The sequence below is a fragment of the Pempheris klunzingeri genome, chromosome 3, assembly GCF_042242105.1.
Source record: "Pempheris klunzingeri isolate RE-2024b chromosome 3, fPemKlu1.hap1, whole genome shotgun sequence".
NCBI lineage: Eukaryota > Metazoa > Chordata > Actinopteri > Acropomatiformes > Pempheridae > Pempheris > Pempheris klunzingeri.
The window spans coordinates 8,948,514-8,970,453 of NC_092014.1; the positions used below are offsets into that span (position 1 = coordinate 8,948,514).

General features: G+C 41.3%; 1 protein-coding gene across 1 annotated transcript in view; it reads left to right on the top strand.

Annotated features, from left to right (window-relative positions):
• Positions 1 to 21,940, top strand: part of lrba (LPS-responsive vesicle trafficking, beach and anchor containing) — a 182,417-nt gene that overhangs the window by 36,409 nt on the left and 124,068 nt on the right. The window contains exons 13-29 of the mRNA XM_070827863.1: positions 113 to 281; positions 568 to 647; positions 2,239 to 2,301; positions 2,895 to 2,992; positions 3,312 to 3,404; positions 4,599 to 4,707; positions 5,067 to 5,148; positions 7,285 to 7,408; positions 7,531 to 7,723; positions 14,287 to 15,672; positions 15,800 to 15,987; positions 16,422 to 16,575; positions 17,498 to 17,678; positions 19,402 to 19,544; positions 20,110 to 20,217; positions 20,351 to 20,492; positions 20,885 to 21,242. Coding sequence (XP_070683964.1) covers positions 113 to 281; positions 568 to 647; positions 2,239 to 2,301; positions 2,895 to 2,992; positions 3,312 to 3,404; positions 4,599 to 4,707; positions 5,067 to 5,148; positions 7,285 to 7,408; positions 7,531 to 7,723; positions 14,287 to 15,672; positions 15,800 to 15,987; positions 16,422 to 16,575; positions 17,498 to 17,678; positions 19,402 to 19,544; positions 20,110 to 20,217; positions 20,351 to 20,492; positions 20,885 to 21,242 — 3,671 coding nt within the window. The remainder of the gene's footprint in view (positions 1 to 112; positions 282 to 567; positions 648 to 2,238; positions 2,302 to 2,894; positions 2,993 to 3,311; positions 3,405 to 4,598; positions 4,708 to 5,066; positions 5,149 to 7,284; positions 7,409 to 7,530; positions 7,724 to 14,286; positions 15,673 to 15,799; positions 15,988 to 16,421; positions 16,576 to 17,497; positions 17,679 to 19,401; positions 19,545 to 20,109; positions 20,218 to 20,350; positions 20,493 to 20,884; positions 21,243 to 21,940) is intronic.

Genomic DNA, 21,940 nt, shown 5'->3' on the forward strand with positions numbered 1-21,940 from the left:
CACTTTCTTCTTATAGGAACAAAAAGCTAGGACACACTAAAATTGGATCATTCCACTCAAACAGTCAAGCGTGTGTGTATGTGTGTTTTCATTTGTGCTTTACCTTTTGCAGGTGCAGCTGACACTCTACACTTACCTGGCAACAGAGTTCATCAGCACCGTGACCATCTACAACACCGTTCGCAGGGTGGGCACTGTGCTTCAGGTCATGCATACACTGAAGTACTACTACTGGGTTATCAACCCCCAGGACCGCAGTGGAGTCGTGCCCAAAGGCCTTGGTGAGGGTGCACACAAAATGCGAAAATATACTGCACGTATAATGTAATACAATAGCATCACACTACTGATACATGGTGTTCCCGTTCCTCTTCTGGCTCTCCCTTCAAAGATATGTGCAGATCATGCATGTAAAGGTAGATTTCACATGCACACGTGTGTATGTTCAAACATGGAGAAAGTAGATTGGTAATTTCTTGCCTTATCCTTTTCTTTAAATCATGCTCACTTACTCCTTTACTGAAGTAGCAACTTTCAACCACTATTGTTTGCTGTTTGGGTTTTTAGATGGTCCAAGGCCAAACCAAAAGGAGATCCTGTCTTTGCGAGCCTTTCTGTTGTTGTTTGTCAAACAGCTCATAATGAAGGTAAGGTCATGATGCCAAAGCCAGGCCCACACTCTTGTATTGACTCACTGAAGGAAGTGGCATTTTTTAAAGAATGTATTTATTGCATTTTTCAAATACAACACAGAAAAAAAACCCAACTCAGACCTGACACAACAAATAGAATGAGCAGATGAATATAAGAAATAAAAATAAGTCCGCGTTATATCCATCACCAACCCTCACCACCCCCAACAACAAAGAAAGGCAAAATCAAATAAGTAAACATGTAAACAAATGGTAAGGTTACAAGAAAAGTGACTTTACAGTTGGAAAGGTACAGAGACAGGCTTAGGCAGATTATGAAACCCCTCTAATATGAAAGATGACACCGTAGTTCCAATATGTTTTGTCCAATGTGTTTATATCAAGCATCCACTGAGGAGTGAAGCATCCATGAGATGTATTAATTGTGAATACACTCCATTGTAAGATTGTGCCACATGTTATTTGGTTGGAGCAACACCCTTGATCCAAAAGAGAAATATTCTTCCTAGTGGCAAAAGTTTGAATTTAGGGCTCTAAAAAATACACTAATGGATGTTTGTTTAGAACAAGCCTTTTCTATATATCAGGTGTCAATGTGTTGGTTGTTAATGTGGTATCTTTCGTGATGAAGTGTGTGATTTTTAAATATCTAAAAACATAAAATTTCTGACAGCCATATTGCTGCTGAAATGATAGTACAGTCTGACCATCGAATAGAAGTCCTACCTTTGTTAGCCCCTGTCTGCACCATGCTTTAAAGCTCCAGGCTGGACAGCTTGGCAGATATTCTTGGCCATCCAGAATAGGATAAGAGGGGATGTTAACTGAGCATGGCCCTGTATGGTACAGATGGACCTCCAGCCTTAACCTGTGCTTAAAGTGATAGGGTTTAGTACAGAGGTCCATGACTGACTCAGAGTTATTCACAAACAACAAATTCCACAAAGGGCATTTGGACCAAAAGGATTCAGTGTCTAGCCAGACTGAGTCTGGGTCATATTTGAGCCAATCCGCTACCACCCGGAGGTGTGCTGCCAGCTGATAGTCTTACATTGGGTACATCTAAGCCCCCATCAGAGCCAGCCATTTGGGGTTTTGCCATCCTCAGTCAAGCCTTTCTTTTCCTCCAGATAAAGAAGTGGCAAATTTGAATGCCAAAATTGTGTCGCTCTCCGATTATAGCGAAGTTGCAATTTGAGCACCGCCAATAGGCTTTATGCTTAAGAGCGATCTAGCTGTCACTTTTATACGGCAGCAAGTGTAGTTAACTCACATCAGCTGTGTGATTAAAACTCTTAGTATTTATTATATCTCTCTCTTGGTAAATACTGTACTGTGCAGTTAGTAATGTATAAGGATACTTGATTTTTTAAAATTATTTAAACTAGATATTAAATATATAATATAAATATTAAATAAACTAAATATTTACAATACAGACAATTTTATAGGATGGGTCTAAATGGTACTATTGCTTGCTCTGACAGTGTTTTTTCTCTGTGGGACCAGCTTCGTGCTGCTGTGTAATCTACATGTACTGTCTGGGAACCGTAACTATAAAATGACCTGTACAATTATATTCTAGGATCATGGAGTCAAGGAAGATGAGCTACAGAGTATCCTCAACTACCTCCTTACCATGCATGAGGTAGGCACGCGAACTGTTGTCCATGCAGCGTTGACCACCAGATGGCAACACAACACTACTGGACTGTACTTTGTCTTCCGACCATCTGATTTGCAGAGCAAGAGCAGTTCCTGTCGCTAAAGGCAGCATCACTGTTCCTTGTTATTTTTCCAAGTCTGCCAGTTCGAGGTCTTGACAGAAGTGGTTTTGTTTACAATGGAGTGATGCATAACAACTAAATCAGTCAGATCCGTCAGTAACGCAGTGAACCCTGTAAGAATAAAGTGTGATTACAACATTGCCTGGAAAAGCCACTGACATGTAGCAGCCCTTCATTTCATGGAGCTCATACTGTCCCTCTTTAGTTTGATGCTTGTGATGTATTCCATTATTTTTTCTACTGAATTTTCACTGCCTTTCATTCTCACATTACTCCTGCTACTGCCACTTCTGAACATCACACAAATAAATAGCAATGAGTGATGTACATATGCTTGCTTTCATCTTGACTGAGTAAGAATTCTTCATAATTAACTTTACTAGAAACAGTATTTTTCACAGTGATTTCCTTGAGCCCCACATTAACCTCACGTCACTTCTTCTCTGTCCCACAGGATGACAACCTCATGGATGTACTGCAGTTGCTGGTTGCTCTGATGTCTGAACATCCTGGGTCCATGGTCCAGGCCTTCGACCAGCGCAACGGGATTCGGTAATGCTTACTGTTTAAAATTATCTGCAGTATGTACTCAGAGTTTGAGTGAAAATGTTCAAAGTTGGAGCTAGTTATTTTAAAATTGATAGCTTTAGTCTTGTGTCACTAATTTATATAACACTTCAGATTGTGGATTGTGCTTTGTTTTGTTTAATTAAAAATAATTTATTCTAAGAATATATTTTCTGCAAGAACCTGGTACATGCTATAGTGCTAAGTCTTTAATGAATGCCAAGTGGATGAAGTATTAATTGTATACTCAAATATGACTTTCTAAATTTCTTTTTAATGTAATTTTATTTTGCTTTTTTCACAGTGTGATTTACAAGCTTTTGGCCTCCAAAAGCGAAGGAATAAGAGTGCAGACACTCAAAGTAATGGGCTACTTTCTGAAATACATGCCACCAAAGTAAGTACAGTTACGCAGCTAAAATCTTTGGCACTGCATTCCCAGAGTAAAGAACTGGAGTCTGGCAAATTTCTACATTGTACAGTGGGTTTTAGAAATGAAAAAAAAAAAAAATCCAAAAGCACACACTTCTAATAGCAATAAAATGATTAATAACTGAAAGGGTATTGCTTCTGTGTCTTGAAATTGCTCTGATGTCGAGTATTGATTCTTCATAGCTTTTGTTTTTCTAAATCTTTATGCTAGTTTTTACATTTTTCATGTAGTGTTTATATTTTTTGAAAGTCAAAGTCAGACTTCTAATTTTGTGCAGAGAAATCTCATTATACAGCGACATTTAAATAACTCGATAAAAGCTGGCTTCGTTAATTCTAGTTCTCTATCCAGCCGCCGGCGTCACTGTCAAAATAAATGGAAAAGTGTATTATCTCACATTTAACCATTGTTCCTTTATTGTCAGTGGGACATTTATGAGCTTGTTAGCTGTGTTTTTGTCCAATAAACAGTCAAATATCAAGTGCTGTGCCAGTGTCCAGTGGACACGTGGTTACTTTAATGTCAAGTTTTACTTTGGATGGTAATTAGCACGATGAGATTCAGGCCAAATTGAAAGCTGTTCATTGCTTGATTTTCACTAATAACCACCAGTTATAGTGTGTGCACCCTGGGCCGAAATAGGCGTTCCAGAAACTAGTCGAGCCGTGTTTAAGCCAAGTTATCCAGATGCAAGACTGACCGTGAGACTGTCTGCAAACAGTCCACAGATTTTTAGCTGAGCTTCAATCCTAAAATTGGAGTTGATTCATGATTAGAGATGAAAGCGACAGAGAGTTTTCTGTGAAGAACTGCTCTTACTTAGTCAGCGGGGATTCTCTTTTTTTCATTTCCTCCATGTCAAATGTCAGCTGGAGCTCAGCTGATTTATACTGTTACAGATTTCAAGCGCTGTAGTTATTTGACTCATCAGAAACTCCAGATTTTGTCCCTGTCATTTCTCAAAATCTATGATATTCCATGGTGTTTTCAACTTGATTTGATATCATTTTTCAAACAGAAATTACAGTTGTGGTATTCACGTCAGATTCGTATTTCGTGGTCCAGTTTAGTAGAGGCAAAGACTGCTTTGTGACAATAACGGTCTGGCAAATGCTGATGTTTACTGACTAACCTTTGACCTCTTTATGTCTTGATCAGGAGGAAATCTGAGGTCATGCTGAGTCATGGCCTCTTCTCACTGCTCACTGAACGCTTGATGCTGCACTCCAGCCAGTTCACCATGACAACTTACAACGTGCTCTTCGAGGTCAGTCCTCTGCACACGTACACACTCCAGGCCAGTGCTTATAGGACAGAAATGATCTTCACAGACAACAACGACTGCATCGCCAACATTCATTTTGCCTTTTTTTAAAAAATAAACTGACTTAAACTTAACTTTCCTTGTCTAATTTTCTTTTTTTCATGACAATTTAATGAGTTAGTTGAAATAATGAATTGGTTGACCACCTGCAGAAACTTGATTTGGCAATTGTTCAGCTATATACGACGTGATGGTGAAACATATAGCTAGCTTTGTGCATCCATAGTGTAGTTTGTTTCTCTGTTATTGTTAAGCCTGATGTGGTTATTTATGACTTCAATCCCCTCTCTGTCCCCTGGTAGATTCTTACAGAGCAGATCTGCACTCAAGTGATCCATAAACAGCATCCGGACCCCGACTCCACTGTGAAGATCCTCAGCCCACGTAAGTGCCTCCTCTGCGCCACACTACTCTCCTAAATCATCTCCTGCAGCATACCCTCTACATACCTATTGCTGCATACTGCACTGGAGGATATTCCCCATGGAACTGTGCAGTCGCTATATACAGTCATACAAATGAACACCATAAATTTTGCAGCCAGAGGGTATTGTCATACAGCTGAACATCAGATGTAAACCCAACCTGAGGATGGTGCAGATGTACACATCTGCTAGTTTTATTGGAAGTTGGTAACATCTTTTGTCAGATTAATTTGTATATAAAGGAATAATACAGTAAATGTAATGATTTTACACTTACACTATTTAGTGTGTGAAAAATATTGTCTGTGTACTCATTTAATAACTTCAATAAATTATTTAATTGCATGAAAGTGAATTAGAGATTATATATAATGTTTATATATAGTTTATGGAGTAAGTATATAATGTTTCAATATTTGGTTGTGATCTATTTTTGTTTTATATTTTGCTGTCAAACTTAATGCACCATGTAGATATTTTTATGATGTGCTTTTTCTGTATTGGACATAACGTATAATGAAACATAAATTTGAATCTTTTTTTAGATTTCATGTAAAAGGAATGTATATTTAAATGCACTCATTTAGTGCATATGTGTGTGGATGTACTGTATCACTATATGCTTGCACACATACAATCTGCATATGTTTATTTTTTTTCTTCCAGTGCATCATTACTAGGAGAAAGTGCATGCTCTTTTAGTTTTTGCATGCAGGAAAAATAACAAGCTGAAACAGTGACTCCAGGCTTTGATCAGTGTTCCCATCTTATATTTTCGGGCCGCTACTTGCTTCCAATTTCACGTCAGCATGCAAAATCTCTTCATATGTTGAAATGTTAAGTATTCATTTCAGCTAAGAAAAGAAAACATCCCTCTCTCTTTTAAACTGGTGCTTCCACACATACATGCACCTTCGTGCACACACTTGCAAAATGGCTTTAATCAGTTTGAAATCCAAGCACTTGGTATAATCACAACCAAGGTTTACTTCCAACCAGCCTTAATCTGACAAGGTCCTGCTGTAGTCACACTTTGATTATTTTAAGCCTTTATTGTGTTAAAAGCCCTCCTACCCAACCATCCTGGACAGGCGGTATATATCATAGAAACCTTGTATGGGCTTGTACATGTGAGCACATTCTATGGAACATAGAGCGGTGGTCTGTTTCTCCTTTGCCGTGCATTCTCTTGATTTAATCTGCGACAAACTCCCAAAATGGCCCCCTGATTGCAGTCTTTAGTAACGTCAGAGCCAATCAAACAAACCGAGGAAGTACCGTTTCCCTCAAATTAACTCAAGGGAAGGGAACCAAGAGCAAATGGAAAAAAGAGGGGAATACGCCATCCCTCCATCCTCATTCCCGGTACATGCTGGGGTAATTTTCTGGCGGTAAAGGTTCAGCGACTCATAATTTGAGTGACTAAGGCGTAGAAACAACACAACCGTCTGTCGGGGCAAGGGGGCATCGGTTAGCGCCAAGGTCTGAAGAGACAAGTGAAATCCAAGCCCTGCCGTCTCACTACTCAAAGCAAATGGACACTGACATTGTCTAGATAATTCATCTAAACAGTCAGTCTCTTCGGTTTAACCGAAGCCAAGCCCTTCCAGAAGGGCCTGCGACTCTGGCTCTCTCATTTGAAACAATACCAAAACCATTACAGTATGATTAAGATCAATGGCCTGGACTTTTTTTATTCTCCTTTGTTCTGCTTTTCTTAGCACAGGCGCAGATTTTCAGGTGTGTACAGCTGGGAGTTCAGATAGTTTGTGACACAATGATTTGCACATGTTGAGACCAATGTATGACTTAGTTGTTGATTTGTGCAGTTTCTCCTTCTGTGCCACAAAGCAAGTTTTATTTCAAGGCAAAGACATTTTTCCAAATCTAACTTTTTTTTTTTTTTTAACATAATCCTTAAAAATGCAACTTGCTACAGTATAATTTATTACATTACAAAGACATTACAATACATTCTGAACACATTAGGTATTTTGATATTTTCAAGTCCTCGTATTAATTTCTGCAATGCTGGAAACATTTTTTTACCTTAATCCTTAAAAAGAATGGTTTATTTTTTTGTGAATATTTCCAGAAATTCTGAAGGTGATAGCTGCTCTGCTTAAGAACTCTCCCCCATCCCCTGAGAGCATGGAGGTGCGCAGGGTGTTTCTGTCAGACATGATCAAACTGTTCAATAACAGCCGAGAGAACCGCAGGTAAGAATTCGACCACTTCACAGGATGGAGAGCTACATCACACACTAGTCCACACGGTGTTTACATGCCAGTGGGAATCGCATTCAGCACTACAAAGCCATGCATTTTTTTTTTCGTTTCAGGAGCCTGCTGCAGTGCTCGGTGTGGCAGGAGTGGATGCTCTCTCTGTGCTTCATCAACCCGCGAAACAGTGAGGAGCAGAAAATCACAGAGATGGTGTACGCCATCTTCCGCATCCTGCTCTATCACGCCATCAAATATGAGTGGGGCGGCTGGCGCGTTTGGGTGGACACCCTGTCCATCACCCACTCCAAGGTCAGAGCACTCATTATATACATGCACGGATCACGTACACACTCTCACACACACACACGCACGCACACACACACACACACACACACACACACACACACACACATACACGTACGCGCACACACACACACACACACACACAGAGGTTAAACACAGCTTTGTTTATCTTTCTCTGTGGATCTTCCTCTATCTCCTCATCTGTTTCATTTTTACTGTTTTTTTTTCGTTCGCGTTTCTGTTTCTCTTCGTTTTACCTCACACACTCTTTATCTCTCTGTAGTAAACACAAGAACATACACACACACTTGCACAACCACTCTCATCCCGTTTCAGTATTGTCAGCCTAAACATTCACCATATGACTGTAACCATAACCCTCCTGCTCAGTTTGACTCCCAGCAAACGGACAGCAGTGTTCAGTCAAAGCCATCAGCACTGCTTAGTGCCATTTGTTTAGTTTGAATCTGACAGAATGCAATTCATCAAATAAGAAATTAGAGAACATTATCGTCTGACCCTCTAACTCGGAGAGTAGACTAGCATAGTAATTGAACCTTGCCTCTCAGTGCCCATCAGATTAGCCTATGGAAGCCATACAGTGATTATAATTTAAAAGCTAGTTGCAGTATAAACCAGTGGGAATGAGTCCATCAGCCCTTCCACTCTTTATTTATGTATAGAGTCTCTTTCTTTCACATTGCACAGATAAAAATAAACTTCTGGCACTTCTTATTTCCAAAAGCCGAATTCAAAATACTGCTTTAGAAATTCACTGTTGATATCCTATTACGCTACTCTGTTCCAAAGCAGTGAAGTAATTGAGGTTGGTGTCAGATTGTGGTTTGGGGGGTTTTTAAGCCTGGCAGATTGAAGGTTGAGTTAAAGAAGTGCTTGTGATATGAGACGCTTCACTGTAGCATGTGGTGCTGTGAGTGCTGGCGTCCAGTAGGGGGCACAGACAGACTGCCTGGGAGATGATCAATGCGAAGGCAGCAGCTATTAGGATGGTGTGTGTTGTGTGCTTGATGCTCTGAAGCGCCAATGTCTCTCAACACCTCTGAACACTGTAGGATTAACCTGCAGTGAAAATAAAACGTGTGTAAATGAAGCTCTGAGGAAATTTAACAAATTGATGCAAGAGGGTCACAAAGATGAGGCCACAGTGAAAATATAATATATGCACGTACAACAGAAGCGATCTGCATACTATAGTGTATTGTTCTGTTATTACATCGCTGTTGAAATATTCAAAATACATTATTCCTCTGTTAACTACACATCTGTTCCTAAAGAGAACATTTCCATTACATTGTAATATTTCTTTGGGACAGCAACAGAAAAAAAAACAACGTAAATAATTTATTAGTATTGATATAATAACAAAGAGATTTTGGCTATTTATAATGTACATTTTATCCATGTGGGATTTGGTTTCACCCTAAGCTTTTGCTCTTGTTTCATCGGTTTATTTAGTTGGACTGTGTTTGGGTCTCACTTTGCAACATAGCAAGGTGTCTAGTTTAGAGTTGTGCAGGAACTGTTTATTGTTCATTGTACACGACAGGCTGTAATTGCCTTTTTTCCTATAATTGCACAAGATTTATGCTGTTTCTTCTTGGCTCTCGTTACAATACCCTGAACTCGCCTAACAACAGAAATTCACACAGACTGTGTGTGTGGGTGAATAAACTAGTGCACTTGTAAGATGAGATACACACACGCACAGTGCAGGGACCCCGCCTGTGACTTGGATAGTTGCAGCGGGTTCTAGCCACCAAGATACATGCATCTGCTATAAAAAAGCTAAAGAAACTCAATTGCAATTTTATTGTCCCGTTTGATAGATTTCCTGCCACCTTTGTAGCACCAAAGCTGTTTGTCACTGTTGCTCTCTCCTCCCACTGCTGCAGGGCTGTGTGCACGCACATTAGTGTGTGTGTGTGTGTGTGTGTGTGTGTGTGTGCGTGTGTTTGTGTGTGTTTGTCTGAATGTGAGTTACTAGGCACATTTTCTCTTTGCCCTCCTTTTCTCTTGGGCTCTAGGAAGCCCTTCTCTCTGAGCCCATTGAATATTCATCGGAACCGTGTGAGAACAATCAGAGAAACAAGGCCTCATAAATACAACCAGCCCACTGGGAGCCTCTTGATAAGTGCATATATGCATTCACAAATACATATTTGCACATTTCTCTACATAGACTTTGTGATATGGTTTGCCTTTTGTCAACCATGGTAAAGTTGTCAGTTTGGCATGTATAGAGATAATATTTCTCATACTGAAATCATGTTTTCGCCTCTTTGCTATGAGGCTTTCTTTGTAGTTGAGAGTTTCTCCATAATTGAGAATCCTTGTACTGCATTTTCTATTAAGGCATCATTGTGTTTTGTAGCTCATACTCCTGTTTAAAAAAAAAATATTTTTCCTGCATTTAAAACACAGGTTTTGTTATGTAGTTGAACATTAAATAAAAGTTTACAAGCATAAGAGTTTTTTTGAGCTTCTTATTTATCTTCAACCTCATATTCGACAACACCAGCCAAAATATTCTGATAGAGCAGGAAGGAGCAACTGTACTTGTCATACGTGATGTTTTTACTTAGTGTAGCCTACCCTGCTGCTGTCTAGCGATCGATACAGAACTATCCGCTGTCGTACCACCAGACTGCAGAGCAGCTTCTTTCTTCAGGCTGTGAGGCTCCTTAACTCATCCTCTGCACTCCACCATTGAAAAAAAATAAATAAAAAGTTTTTGTTGTGTAGTGTAATGGGACTACAACTTGCACTTTCTTGTGCAACCCTCGGTCGTACAATGTCAAATAAATTAACCTTGTAAATTGTTACACTTCATACCGTCATACCAGTCTGTAGGTATAAAACTGTGTATTTGAATCTTTTTTGAAACTGCACAGAGGCTTCGTGCATTGTGACTGGCTCTTGTTGCCATGAGTTAAGATGTTTACTGATCACCAACAGGCTTTTCATTTTATATAATTTTATTTACTTATCTACTGTAAAAGCAGACTAGCAATTTAATTTAAAAGATTAAAAGAAATGTGTGTATTGCATTAGTGTGTGTGTGTGTGTGTGTGTGTGTGTGTGTGTGTATCCTCCTATGTCAGTCATTGGGAGGTAAGTGTATCTGCTTATGCGTCTCTGTGAATAGACAGATGTTCCTGCAGGTGGGCACGCTGACACAACAGCCCTCCCACTCTCAGCCCACACACCCACCCAAGGTGCCCCTCGTCCATCTCTGCACACAAATCAGTTTCAGAACAAGGAGATCTCCAAAAGGGAAAGATTGGGGCGTGAAGGTCCTGCTGTCCTTCAGACTCCCACTGTCAGCTAACTTCATTACACCTGTCAGACCTTTTACCACAAAGATAAATACAAGCAGAAATGAGCCAACAGATCTTTGACAATATACATTATGAGCTGGTGATTTTACTACTATGTTAGATGCTGAATATATTTGAACAGAGTTGGTTAAATTGTAGCTAATCACCCTTCTTCGGTTCATGGTTAAATGTACAATAGTTTTGCCCTGCATCTTTTGCCCTCTGGGGTTATTAAGACATTACAGACACACACAGATCAAAGCTGTGGTTCTTGGCAAAGAGTTTCAGATAGATTCATTGACAAGTGGACAGAAGGATGAGAAGGTGAGAACATTTAAAAGCCAATGCTAGACAATAGCCATGCATCAAGTGTTGTCTATAATAGCCTGTAGAAATCCAATTGTCAGTACTAGTATCTATTTATTTGAGCTTTTTGATCTTATCTTGTCATTCTGATTTAATAAATCTCAAAGGAAAATGTATAACAATCAGGTGATGCATAAGACTGGTTTCTTAAAAACTGTTTTAGTACAGAGTATCCAGAAAGGTTTTCGCACAAACTCGTCTTCCCATGGTTGATAGAAATTACAGATAAAGAAAGCATGTATACCATTGGATCAGAAGGGCAGGAGAAAAATAAGAAGAAAAATGTTTATACAAGGAGTGAGAAAGGAAGATATTGTGAACAAGAGTGAAACCACCCAGCCAGCACAGCAGTAGCAGATGACATTGATTTTGGAGGAGGAATTGCATTTAGCTAATCGGATTAGAGCCATGCTGCCCTCCTCATTTCCCCTTTGTTTTGTGGTTGGTCTCTATCTATTTATCTAAATGGGAACTCCCAGGCTCCTACTGCGGGGGTCTCCCAAGATCAGCACTTTGCCACGCTGACCCTCACCTAACAGGTTGTAGTGTGGGGTCTCTGCTTATTCCAGATCAGTTATACAACACAGACATGTGGAATTTATAGGGTTTTTTTTGTTGTAGATTTACCTGGTTTTGGAAATGTGATCGCAGCTATTGTTTTCCTAAAGATTTCTAATTTGAATGTTTTTGTTTTTGTGATGTATTTTCAGTTTTAAGTGAAAATACAGAAACTTGCCTTATTTAATGTCTTTTTGCTCATGACAGTGTGCTCCCTTTAATGGTTTTCAAGTCTTTAGTACGATTTGGCCATGCTGCGCCCAGTTAATACCATGTTACCTGTCACATTAGAAAAAGCCCACCATGTTTTTGTACATTACCATAACATTTTTCCATACCCCACTGAGGCAGAGGCCGAGTCATGGAGCAGAATGAAATTAGATTAGATCAGCACTGATGTCTTAGCCACCCAAGGCAGTTTCTATATATTGTAGCAAGGCTAAACGCTCTTTTAAAAACCACAGAGACATATACTACCTCTGTCTAATGGTAACTGGATCTGTTACAGAGCCCCATTTAAGGCCAACATACATCATCTTAATGTACAGGCTGCATCCTAAATCTATGACGTTATGGTCGGCACTGCTCTCCCGCATAATTTCCATAGCAGTGCACTCTGAATGCAGCCTTTTAATTGCTAAAAATGCTAAATGTCAAATTAAGCTCAAACTAATGGGGTAGAAGGTCTTGCCATGTGATCACTGGGAAAGAGGGAGGAAGAGAAAGAGATGGACTACTGGCGCATTTAGAACAGGCTGTGCACTCAGAAAACAGCTATGGATTACCAATCACTGCTTCCCACTACAGAAGATTAATGAGCACCCGTGTAGCAGGCTAATTTAGAACAATAACGCCTAATTAATTACAAATAATCAGCTTCTTTCTCTCCCTTTCCTTTCTTCCACTCCAATGACTCACTTTCTTTCTCCTCCTCCTTTGCAGTTTCTTTTTTTTTGTATTCCTTTTGATCTCTAGGTTTCTCTGTTTCTTTTCTGCCCCTCCACTCTCTCTCTCTCTCTCTGTCTCTCTCTTTCCCTCTCTCTCCATCTCTCTCTCTATCTCTCTGTCTCTCTCTCCTGTCCAAATAGCCTCAGGTGAAAATGCAGCAAAGTGGGTCTAGTTTCACCCCCCCTCCCTCCTCCACCACCAACCCATCTTTGACTTTCTGTCCTCCAAGCCCAGTGATTAATGCAGGGTCTTAAATTAGGCGTGGGAGGATTTGCCGATGCCGGACACGCACTCAGCACAGCTAGCAGACACACACTAATAGTATCTACTGCTAATCTATGACTGCTTACATGGATGGGCTCTTCCTCAAATGCCACTGCAGACCATTGTCGTTATAGACTAGCAGTCTAGTCTACCCGTATCAGATGTAAGAAGACTGATTGAGCTTAATAGGCCGTGGGCAGCTGCACACAAGAGAAAGGAAAAGTTTTAAATATGGAACAGTTAGCCACAAATGGTCCCAGTGGTTAGATGTAGTAATGAAGAGCATTGCGAAGCAACTAAAGAGCATTTTGAGAATATTTTGCCTCCATAATTTGATGTCTTCAGATGAAACAGGATGTTGGGCTGTAAACCAGTGGATATTAGTTAGAAAGAGGGAGGGTTTATTTGATGAGATGTGTAAATATGTGATGGCATTAGTTGGATTTTTATCTATAACTGCAGGTACATAATTAAGTAACTACCAAGAGCCCTGTGTAATAGGTGTATGACATGTATCATTAACCAACATAGTGATGGTGATTTTCTCATTTTACTGTGATGTTTAAATTTCCTAGCAATACAACATTTCATGATGTCTTTTCTGCGTTCTGAAACAGAGTCATAGTCTTTACATACATTAGTCCAACAATAGTACAGAAGAATAGGTTCATAGCAATGTGGGTTTTATTTTTGTTTTTTTGGCTAAACTTGCTTTCGGCGGTAACAAAATGGGGGTAGTAACAATGATGAGATAAGAAACACAAGCGTTCAAATGAGTGTTTAGGTTTTAAACAAACCCTGAGGTTAGCCAAACTTATGTGCCTTCTTGATTGCTGATTTCCTGGTTCCAACGTACTGATTGTAGTTCTGTGCACATGCACAAGCTGTCTTGTTAGATAGTTTGACAACTCTTTTCTTGTCCTGTAGTTCAGATCACTGCAATTACTTTACTTTAGCAAGTAAAATGCCAGCATAATTGCAAGTTGGAAGAAAGTGGAACTATCCTTTGATCGAAGGATAGAACAATTTGGTAGATTGATGGTGAAGATTAGTAGCGTTTCATGCAATTGAACATATACTCTTTTGTGTTTGCAGGTAGCCTTTGAGCAACACAAAGAGAATCTGTCCCGTATGTTCCGTCAGTACCAGCGTCGGGGGTCTATAGGCTCTCTGAGCACAATCCGAACCGTCTCTGGTGTCAGCCAAAGCTCGGAGACCATGGAATGTGTAAATGGGCCAGCTGTAGAGGAGACGGCCCCTTCCACTGTCATCGAGCTCACGGTGGACGAGCTGTCCCAGAAGTCCCCCGACTCAACATCTAGTTCCACCATCACCTCCAGCCCGCTGGAGACTTCTGATGAACGGGGGCAATCATCCATCACAGTGTCTAACATCCTGGCCAGGGCAGAAGAAGAAGAGCAGAAGTTGGCTGAGGACTCTTCCAAGGATGGCTCAGGTGATGGAAAAGAAACTGAAGCTACTGTGACACAGACAAACAATAAAGAGGAACAGGATGAAGAGACCAACGAACAGGAACCAATGACTGAGACCTCCACTGACGAAAAGACCAATAACCTAAAAACATCAGTTGGCGACCAGGCTGAAACAGATGACACAAAAGCAGTGGAAATGGACAGAGACTCAGATGAAGATAAATCTGAGAGTGAACATAACAAAGCTGAATCATCAAACTCAATGATGGAAGACTCTTTGATTGAAGCAGATGCAGAACTGCCAGTGGTCTCAGAACAAGAAGTTAAGACTGACCCAGTGTCCCCTGAAACTACAGCCCCTCTGGAGAACAGTGTGCTGGGCGGAGCGTCTGCCTTCAACGAAGACCTGGTTGACGTGTCGTCTGTTAGTGACCAGATCCACCCCAGTGATGCTGATGACAGCCAAGAGTCCTCTTACGCTTCTGCTGCTGCTGGAGAGGACGCGGAGGTAGGGAAAAAAGAGGAAGATGAACATGAGGACGATGAAGGCAAGAAAAGTGATCAGGAAGGGCATGAGATGAAGACCGATGACGAAAAAGATGATGAGCAGGAGGACAGAATACAAGAGAAAACTGAAGAGAGTGAAACCGCAGAGAAACAGGTGTCTGATTCGAAGAGTCCGACTCCTCCAGCTGAAACACCTGAACCAAGTGTGACAGAACCACCCAAAGAAAACGTTGACGATGAACAGTCTTCCTCTAGAGCTGAAACGTCTACTGCAGACCAGCGGCCCTCAGATACCACACCGCCCTCTACAGCCCAGGAGGTTGCAGCAGCATCAGACTCCACCTCACCTACCACTGGCACCACTGAAGGGGAAACCCCGTCCGCTCCCGCAGACACCAGCACCGCTGCCGCCTCTACCTCTGGCACTCAAAAGAGTGCAGACCCTGTCAGCAAGACCAAAGAGATCAAAATTGCCAGACTGGACGTGTCCAATGTGGCCTTAGACACAGAGAGACTTGAATTGAAGGAGACCTCCTCAACAGTACGCATCTTTTTTCCTCTTTATCTTTTAAAAAATAAAAAAGTGTTACATAGAATTGATCATTTTCAGTTCCGGATCTAAACTTTAATGTCAAAGCTAAATGTGTATTATTGGTGTCTCTCCATAGGAAACAAGTCAAGGCCAGTCAGCGGCAGCAGCAGGAGGGTCTTCAGGTCAGCAGAGAGAGAGCAGCAGCACCTCAGCCCCTCGTTCCACCATGTTTCGTATCCCAGAGTTCCGCTGGTCCCACATGCACCAGCGTCTCCTCACTGACCTGCTCTTCTCTATTGAGACAGATGTCCAGATGTGGAGGAGGTAGGGCAACAATCCACTGACTCTGACTTTGGTAGTGCTGTAGCTAACAATCATTTTGTTAATTGATTAATGGAATAAAGATTTATTGGCTCTGAGGAGCAACAGTAGATTACAAGCCTTCTCCTAATCAAGTGGTGCATGTGTCTGGAAAAAGTCCCTCACCAAAGTCTCTGAGGGTGCTGTGAGGACACTTGATCAGGTGTAGACCAAAACACAGGAAAAAGATAGGATAAACAGGATATGAAGGATATTTTAATTCTTGAATGTGAGCATTAAACTAAGTAGAACTACAAACAGTCGGATCTGTAGGCAAGCCACTGTGTTATCTAGATTTGAATGAAATGATTTGCTCACCAGAAACATGCTCTCTCTTTAGAAGATTATCTTCTACCTTACGTTTTGTTAAAGCAACATTTCTGTTCTCTGCCTCTCAGTCACTCCACAAAGACAATTTTGGACTTTGTGAACAGCAGTGAGAACGTGGTGTTTGTCCACAACAGTATACACCTCATCTCCCAGGTGGTGGACAACCTCATCATGGCTTGTGGAGGCATTTTACCTCTGCTGTCTGCTGCCACCTCTTCCTCTGTGAGTCCCCCGGTGTGTTAGTGTGTGTGTGTGTGTGTGTGTGAGAGAGATGGAGATTATGTATGTGTGCTTAACTGTGGCCATACATATAGTTGATGGCTCCAATTGCAGGAAGTTATCCATCCACATTGACCTTTTCCAATCACATTAGACTACAGTTAGCTGCTTCCTAACATTGTTAGTTTGTTTTTGTGTTGTTGCTCTTACGTGATTCCTTTGCCTCTGTCAATGACTTTGCTGGCCTGCCTAAGAAACAGGTTGATTCTCAATTCCATTATAATTCAGTTACATTCAGTTGCATATGGTCTGTAACCAAATTTAAAACTAAATGTAACAAAATGCTGTGCTGTCAGGATGTTTTATCTTCATTGCTGTCATATATATTCCATATATACATTTTTAGCATTTTTTTTTTTTGCACAATTTTTAGATGTGCTTTTTGTTTTTGGCAAGATATTTTCAACATTAAGTGACAACAGTAACAAAAAAGTGAAGGAGATACACGTTCACATTTTTCCGTCCTTTTCTTTCATGTCTAGCTCTGTTGCGATGTCGTTGTTTTGAATCTTGTATAATATCCACGTTTTTCAGAAACTTTTCTTAAATGGAAAGTAATTGAAGTAATAGTGAATTGTGAAGTTTTTTTATTGGTTAAAGTCCAACTCAAGAATGAGCTCAATGTTTCTTTTGTTCTTTAAGCCACCTGTCAGAGTTTTCTGAAAGTGTACAAACAAAAATATCAACCTTTCCTTTACTTATATGTTACTATAGCATTCTTCATGATAAAATATAAAGTTCTGAGAAATTTCTGTTATAGTTACGTATAGTTTGTACTTTTTAAAATCAAACTGTACACAATCTACTGCCCATTTACAAAAATACAAGTACTTGTCCATTAAAATATTCCTCTCTCTACTACCAGCATGAACTAGAGAACATTGAACCTTCCCAAGGCTTGACAGTGGAGTCTTCGATCACCTTCTTGCAGCGTCTCATCAACCTCGTGGATGTTCTCATCTTCGCCAGCTCCCTCAACTTCACCGAGATAGAAGCTGAAAAAAACATGTCGTCAGGAGGCATCCTCCGACAGTGCCTTCGCCTTGGTACGCACACTGATGTTTTTGTTGAGTTCTTTTTCCCCCATCCCTTGGTCTATCCCTTTAATTTTAATAGACTCATTATATTTTTAGACTGCTTATTTACTTTTAATCTCATGCATTTTTTTCCGTTGTCTTGTCTAGTTTTTTTTTTGTTTCTTGAAATGTTAAACTTTAGCCGTCTTTTTACTCATCTGCATCCCCTCTCCGTCTTTTGTCTCCTCCTGTGACCAAGCCCCTCAGTCCTCCCCTGTTCATCGATCCACTTCATATCAACCGACAGTAGCCTCTTGTATTAGCCTCCGTCAGCTCCCTGTAGCCTTTTAGACCCTCCCCTCTGTGTTCTCGCTTTCTTTTCTGCCGTCCTCCTCTCCATCTCCAGCCGCTGCTCTCATTCCCTCACCTCTTTCGCTCTGCTCGTATCAGCACTCTCTTATCTTGTTATTATAACCCCAGTGCATGGAAACACTCTAAAATGGCTGCCCTCGTGATATAGTGAGTTCTACATAATGGCCTTGGCTGTACTGTACTGCAGCGTAGCCCGAGGCCTTTTTCTGCCTTCTGTTCCAGGCTATTACAGTTTCTTCTGACAGCATCAAAAGCCAAGCCACGCTCTAGCTGAATAAAAGATATTGAAATCCTTCCATTATTCATTTTATGTGGTGCACCTTTTCAGCAAACACAGATCAACACAGTATACACACACACACACACACTCTCTCACTCAGTGTGGGAGTGGCGCTATACTTTCTACACTGATTTAAATAATTTGTTCATGCTTTGTTCCATATATGTAATGGTGCATATCCAGGTATCAGTTTTTGCTTTTTACTCTTTCAAAATGCAAACTTGTAATACAAAGAGCACTACTCCTCAGATATTATCCAAACCACTGTTGCTGCTGTTGGGGCTTTGCAGGAAAGTGATGCCAGTGACTACAGGTCCAGTTTTAGAAAGCAGGCTTTATGAAATGAATATTTGATGAGGTATGCGCTCCCCATTGCTGGCACCTAATCTGATTTTGGAAGACTGTAACAAGGTTTTAGCATCTCCACCCCTCCCTCCCCCTCTCTTTTTATAAATGGCTGTATGAAAGAGTAGTCCTAATGGAAAAAGCGAGCCCATTTCCAGACGGAATAATTCCCTCCTTCGTAATCTAAATGGCTCAGAGTTAACATTTGTCAGTTGTCAACTACAGAGCAGTGGGGGTTGGGAGGAGCTCCAACAGAGGAGCAGCACATTAGATTACAAATGGTAAGCGTGCCAGTTTTGAACCCACCTAAACTTGTCGGACCACAAGATTTCTTGCGACAAAGGGCGTATCTTGCTGCCTACTCAGCATGTGCACACCCAAGGAGTGTCATTTGTTATGGGAGCTGCACAGTGGATGTGATTCAAGAGCACACCCTTGCACTGTGACCTTGGGAGGAGAGGTGGAGCAGGGAAGAGTGAACGATGCTGCCAGAGTTGGCCAGAGCACTGACCTTGTCATGGCCCCACTTTTTCTCCTTTGTTTTTGTCGCTCTCAGCTGCTTGTGTTGTGGGGTTTTTTTCAGTTTATTAGATGGATTTTCACAGAGATTTCTCTCTCTTTTTTTTTTTTTTTTTGTCCAATTGCTTTGGGTGCAATGTCCTTTTTGGGACTTATCATGATGCCTCAATATATTTCTCTGAAAATGACTTTATTTAAATGATGTCACATAATATGTCTTTCTCCATCTCTCCCCAGTGTGTGCTATGGCAGTGAGAAACTGCCTGGAATGTCAGCAAGCCCAGTTTAGGCATGGCACAGAAGGCTCAGCACGCAGCTATACAGCCATGCCCAGCACTGTCCTCGGAGCAGCCGCTCAGGCAAGTAACTCCGATCATCTCGTCAATTATCTTATGCATTTACTCATCTACACTCCCTCTGATGTTTTGTTTACAATTGCTGTCCCCAAAAAACAAAATAACCATTTTTTACACTTTAATGCCTCCATCTTCCTTTGCCCTTTTCCCACATTCAGTAGTAAGAGGGAGAGCAGGGGGAGCTTTGTCCTCTGTCCTGTTCACCAACAACAACCAAGTGTTATTGCATTAGCTCATATCTTATTATATTACCACACTGGTTGCTATTTGTGACACTAGACAAGGTCTCCTGTCATTGCCCCTTTGATCTGATACAGTGGATTCCAGTAAAGCTATGTTGTTCTTCCCTGAACTGGGTGTTAAAGCTCATTTATAATGCAGTGTCTCCATAGAAAAACCATTAAGTTAAGGACATGATCCCAGGAGGAATAGCTGCCCTAGGCTGTGAAACCTTACCCTTCTCCATGAAGCACACATAGATTAATAAACATCCTGATTGGTGTAAAAGTGCATGTGCTGCTTGCACTTTGCTCGGAAACAGTAATACATTTCATGTAACATTGGTTTAATTTTCGCTTTGTGTATGCAGAGTCCCGTTGATGCAGTGACTGGTGGGTTGTCTCCAGTCAGAGACTTGGACCGGCTTCTTCAGGACATGGATATTAACCGCCTCAGGGCTGTTGTCTTCAGAGATATTGTGAGTTATACAGAAAACCATGTCAAATACAGGCATAACACAGCATGCGTAACACCCATGAAATTACTCACCTGTCACTGCTTTCTGAAGAAGACGCACGCACAGGTCATTTAGTGTATCTTGTTTGTTTCAGGAGGACAGTAAGCAGGCTCAGTTTCTGGCTCTTGCTGTTGTCTACTTCATCTCAGTCCTCATGGTGTCTAAGTACCGGGACATCCTGGAGCCCCACAATGACAAGAAACACCCTCAACGCTCACAGTCTGCCAGGAGCACAGGTATATAGCAGCTCCACAGATGAAATATTTTTCTGAAGTATTTATCTGCACTGGAAGGTACAACTACAATCTGTAATGCAGTGGTTCCCAATCTCCCAATTCTCAATCCCGAAGTACAAACTAAGAGCTCTCATGGCCTCTTGGCATCATGTCACCTCTTCTCACAACCTGTCTTCTTAGATTCTTCATTTCAGTGATTTTTCTAGGTTGTTAACTCGGTTGCACTTCACAGTATTATACTATAGAAAATGGGGAAAAAATGCAGAAATTTGAGTTTTGTCTAATTTTCTTCCCTGTTATTTATCTTGTGACAGGTTGTTGGTGACCACTGTAATTAATGTTGTCATTGCTTTATTGCTCTCATATCTTCATCATTACATGTGTCCTCTCAGATAGCGGTGCCATTTCTGGTGGACTAGAAGTGGAGAACGGCGTCTCTCTCCGGCGGTATGATTCTGGCATCGGTGACGACCACGCCTCAACCGCCGCAAGCGAGGCAGACCTCTCATCCTCTGCCGTGACTCATGGTCCAGACGCCATCTCAGAGGCCTTGTCTACTCTGTCTTCTGAGGTCAGACCTTCTCTGCCCGCTGATTCAAAGGGCAAGAATGTGAAGGATATTCTGCGCAGCCTCGTGAGCACTCCAGCTGATGATATCATGGTGGACCCAAGTCTGCTGCCGCCAGCGTTTCTGGGATGTGTGGGCGTTGCTCCCAGGGACTCATCACTTCAGTTCCGCTCATTTGATAGGTGAGGGCTCAGGTCCAAGCATGGCTTAATATGCACATATACCATCATACATTGCTAGAAAATCATATTTTTCTGCTCTGCACTTGAGTGATCTGGACTAAAATTCCTCTGGTGCTGACATGGGAGCAGACATGATGGCTTCATCAATTTCTCAAGTGCCCGTACGATGCATATATGCTTAGGATTCTCAAGCGTCACGGTTGACAGTTTCATACCATTTATCCCAACCCAACTGCAGGGGACTTTTGAAAGTCAGACCTTGAAGACGTCTCAGCGGGGTATCCTCAGAGGAAGCTTTGGTGGATCTTGAAAAATATTCTGTAACAGAAACTCTTTTGAACCAGGGAATCTTAGTCTCCGACTCCTTCCCCTTCATGCCCATTGTTCTTTCTTTTAGCTGTCGATGTATGTTCTCATTTCAAGCAAACTGCCTAACAGAGAACTTGTCTCAAGGAAAACAGGAGTCGTGTCTGGGATGAAGAGACAGAAAGGCGAAGCTGGCAGGAAGCTGTTTCTTTTCACTGTGTCACTGATATTTAACGACTTTCTTTTTCATCTTGCTGCTCGTCTCTCCCTGTCTAACATTTGAAGCGGTACTCCCCTTTTTCTGGCAAAAAAGCTGTATAATTTTCATCACCCCTGGAGGTGCAGGGGTGAACAGTCAGAAGCAAGGCTTCAAAAGCAGAGTCGGGTACTGA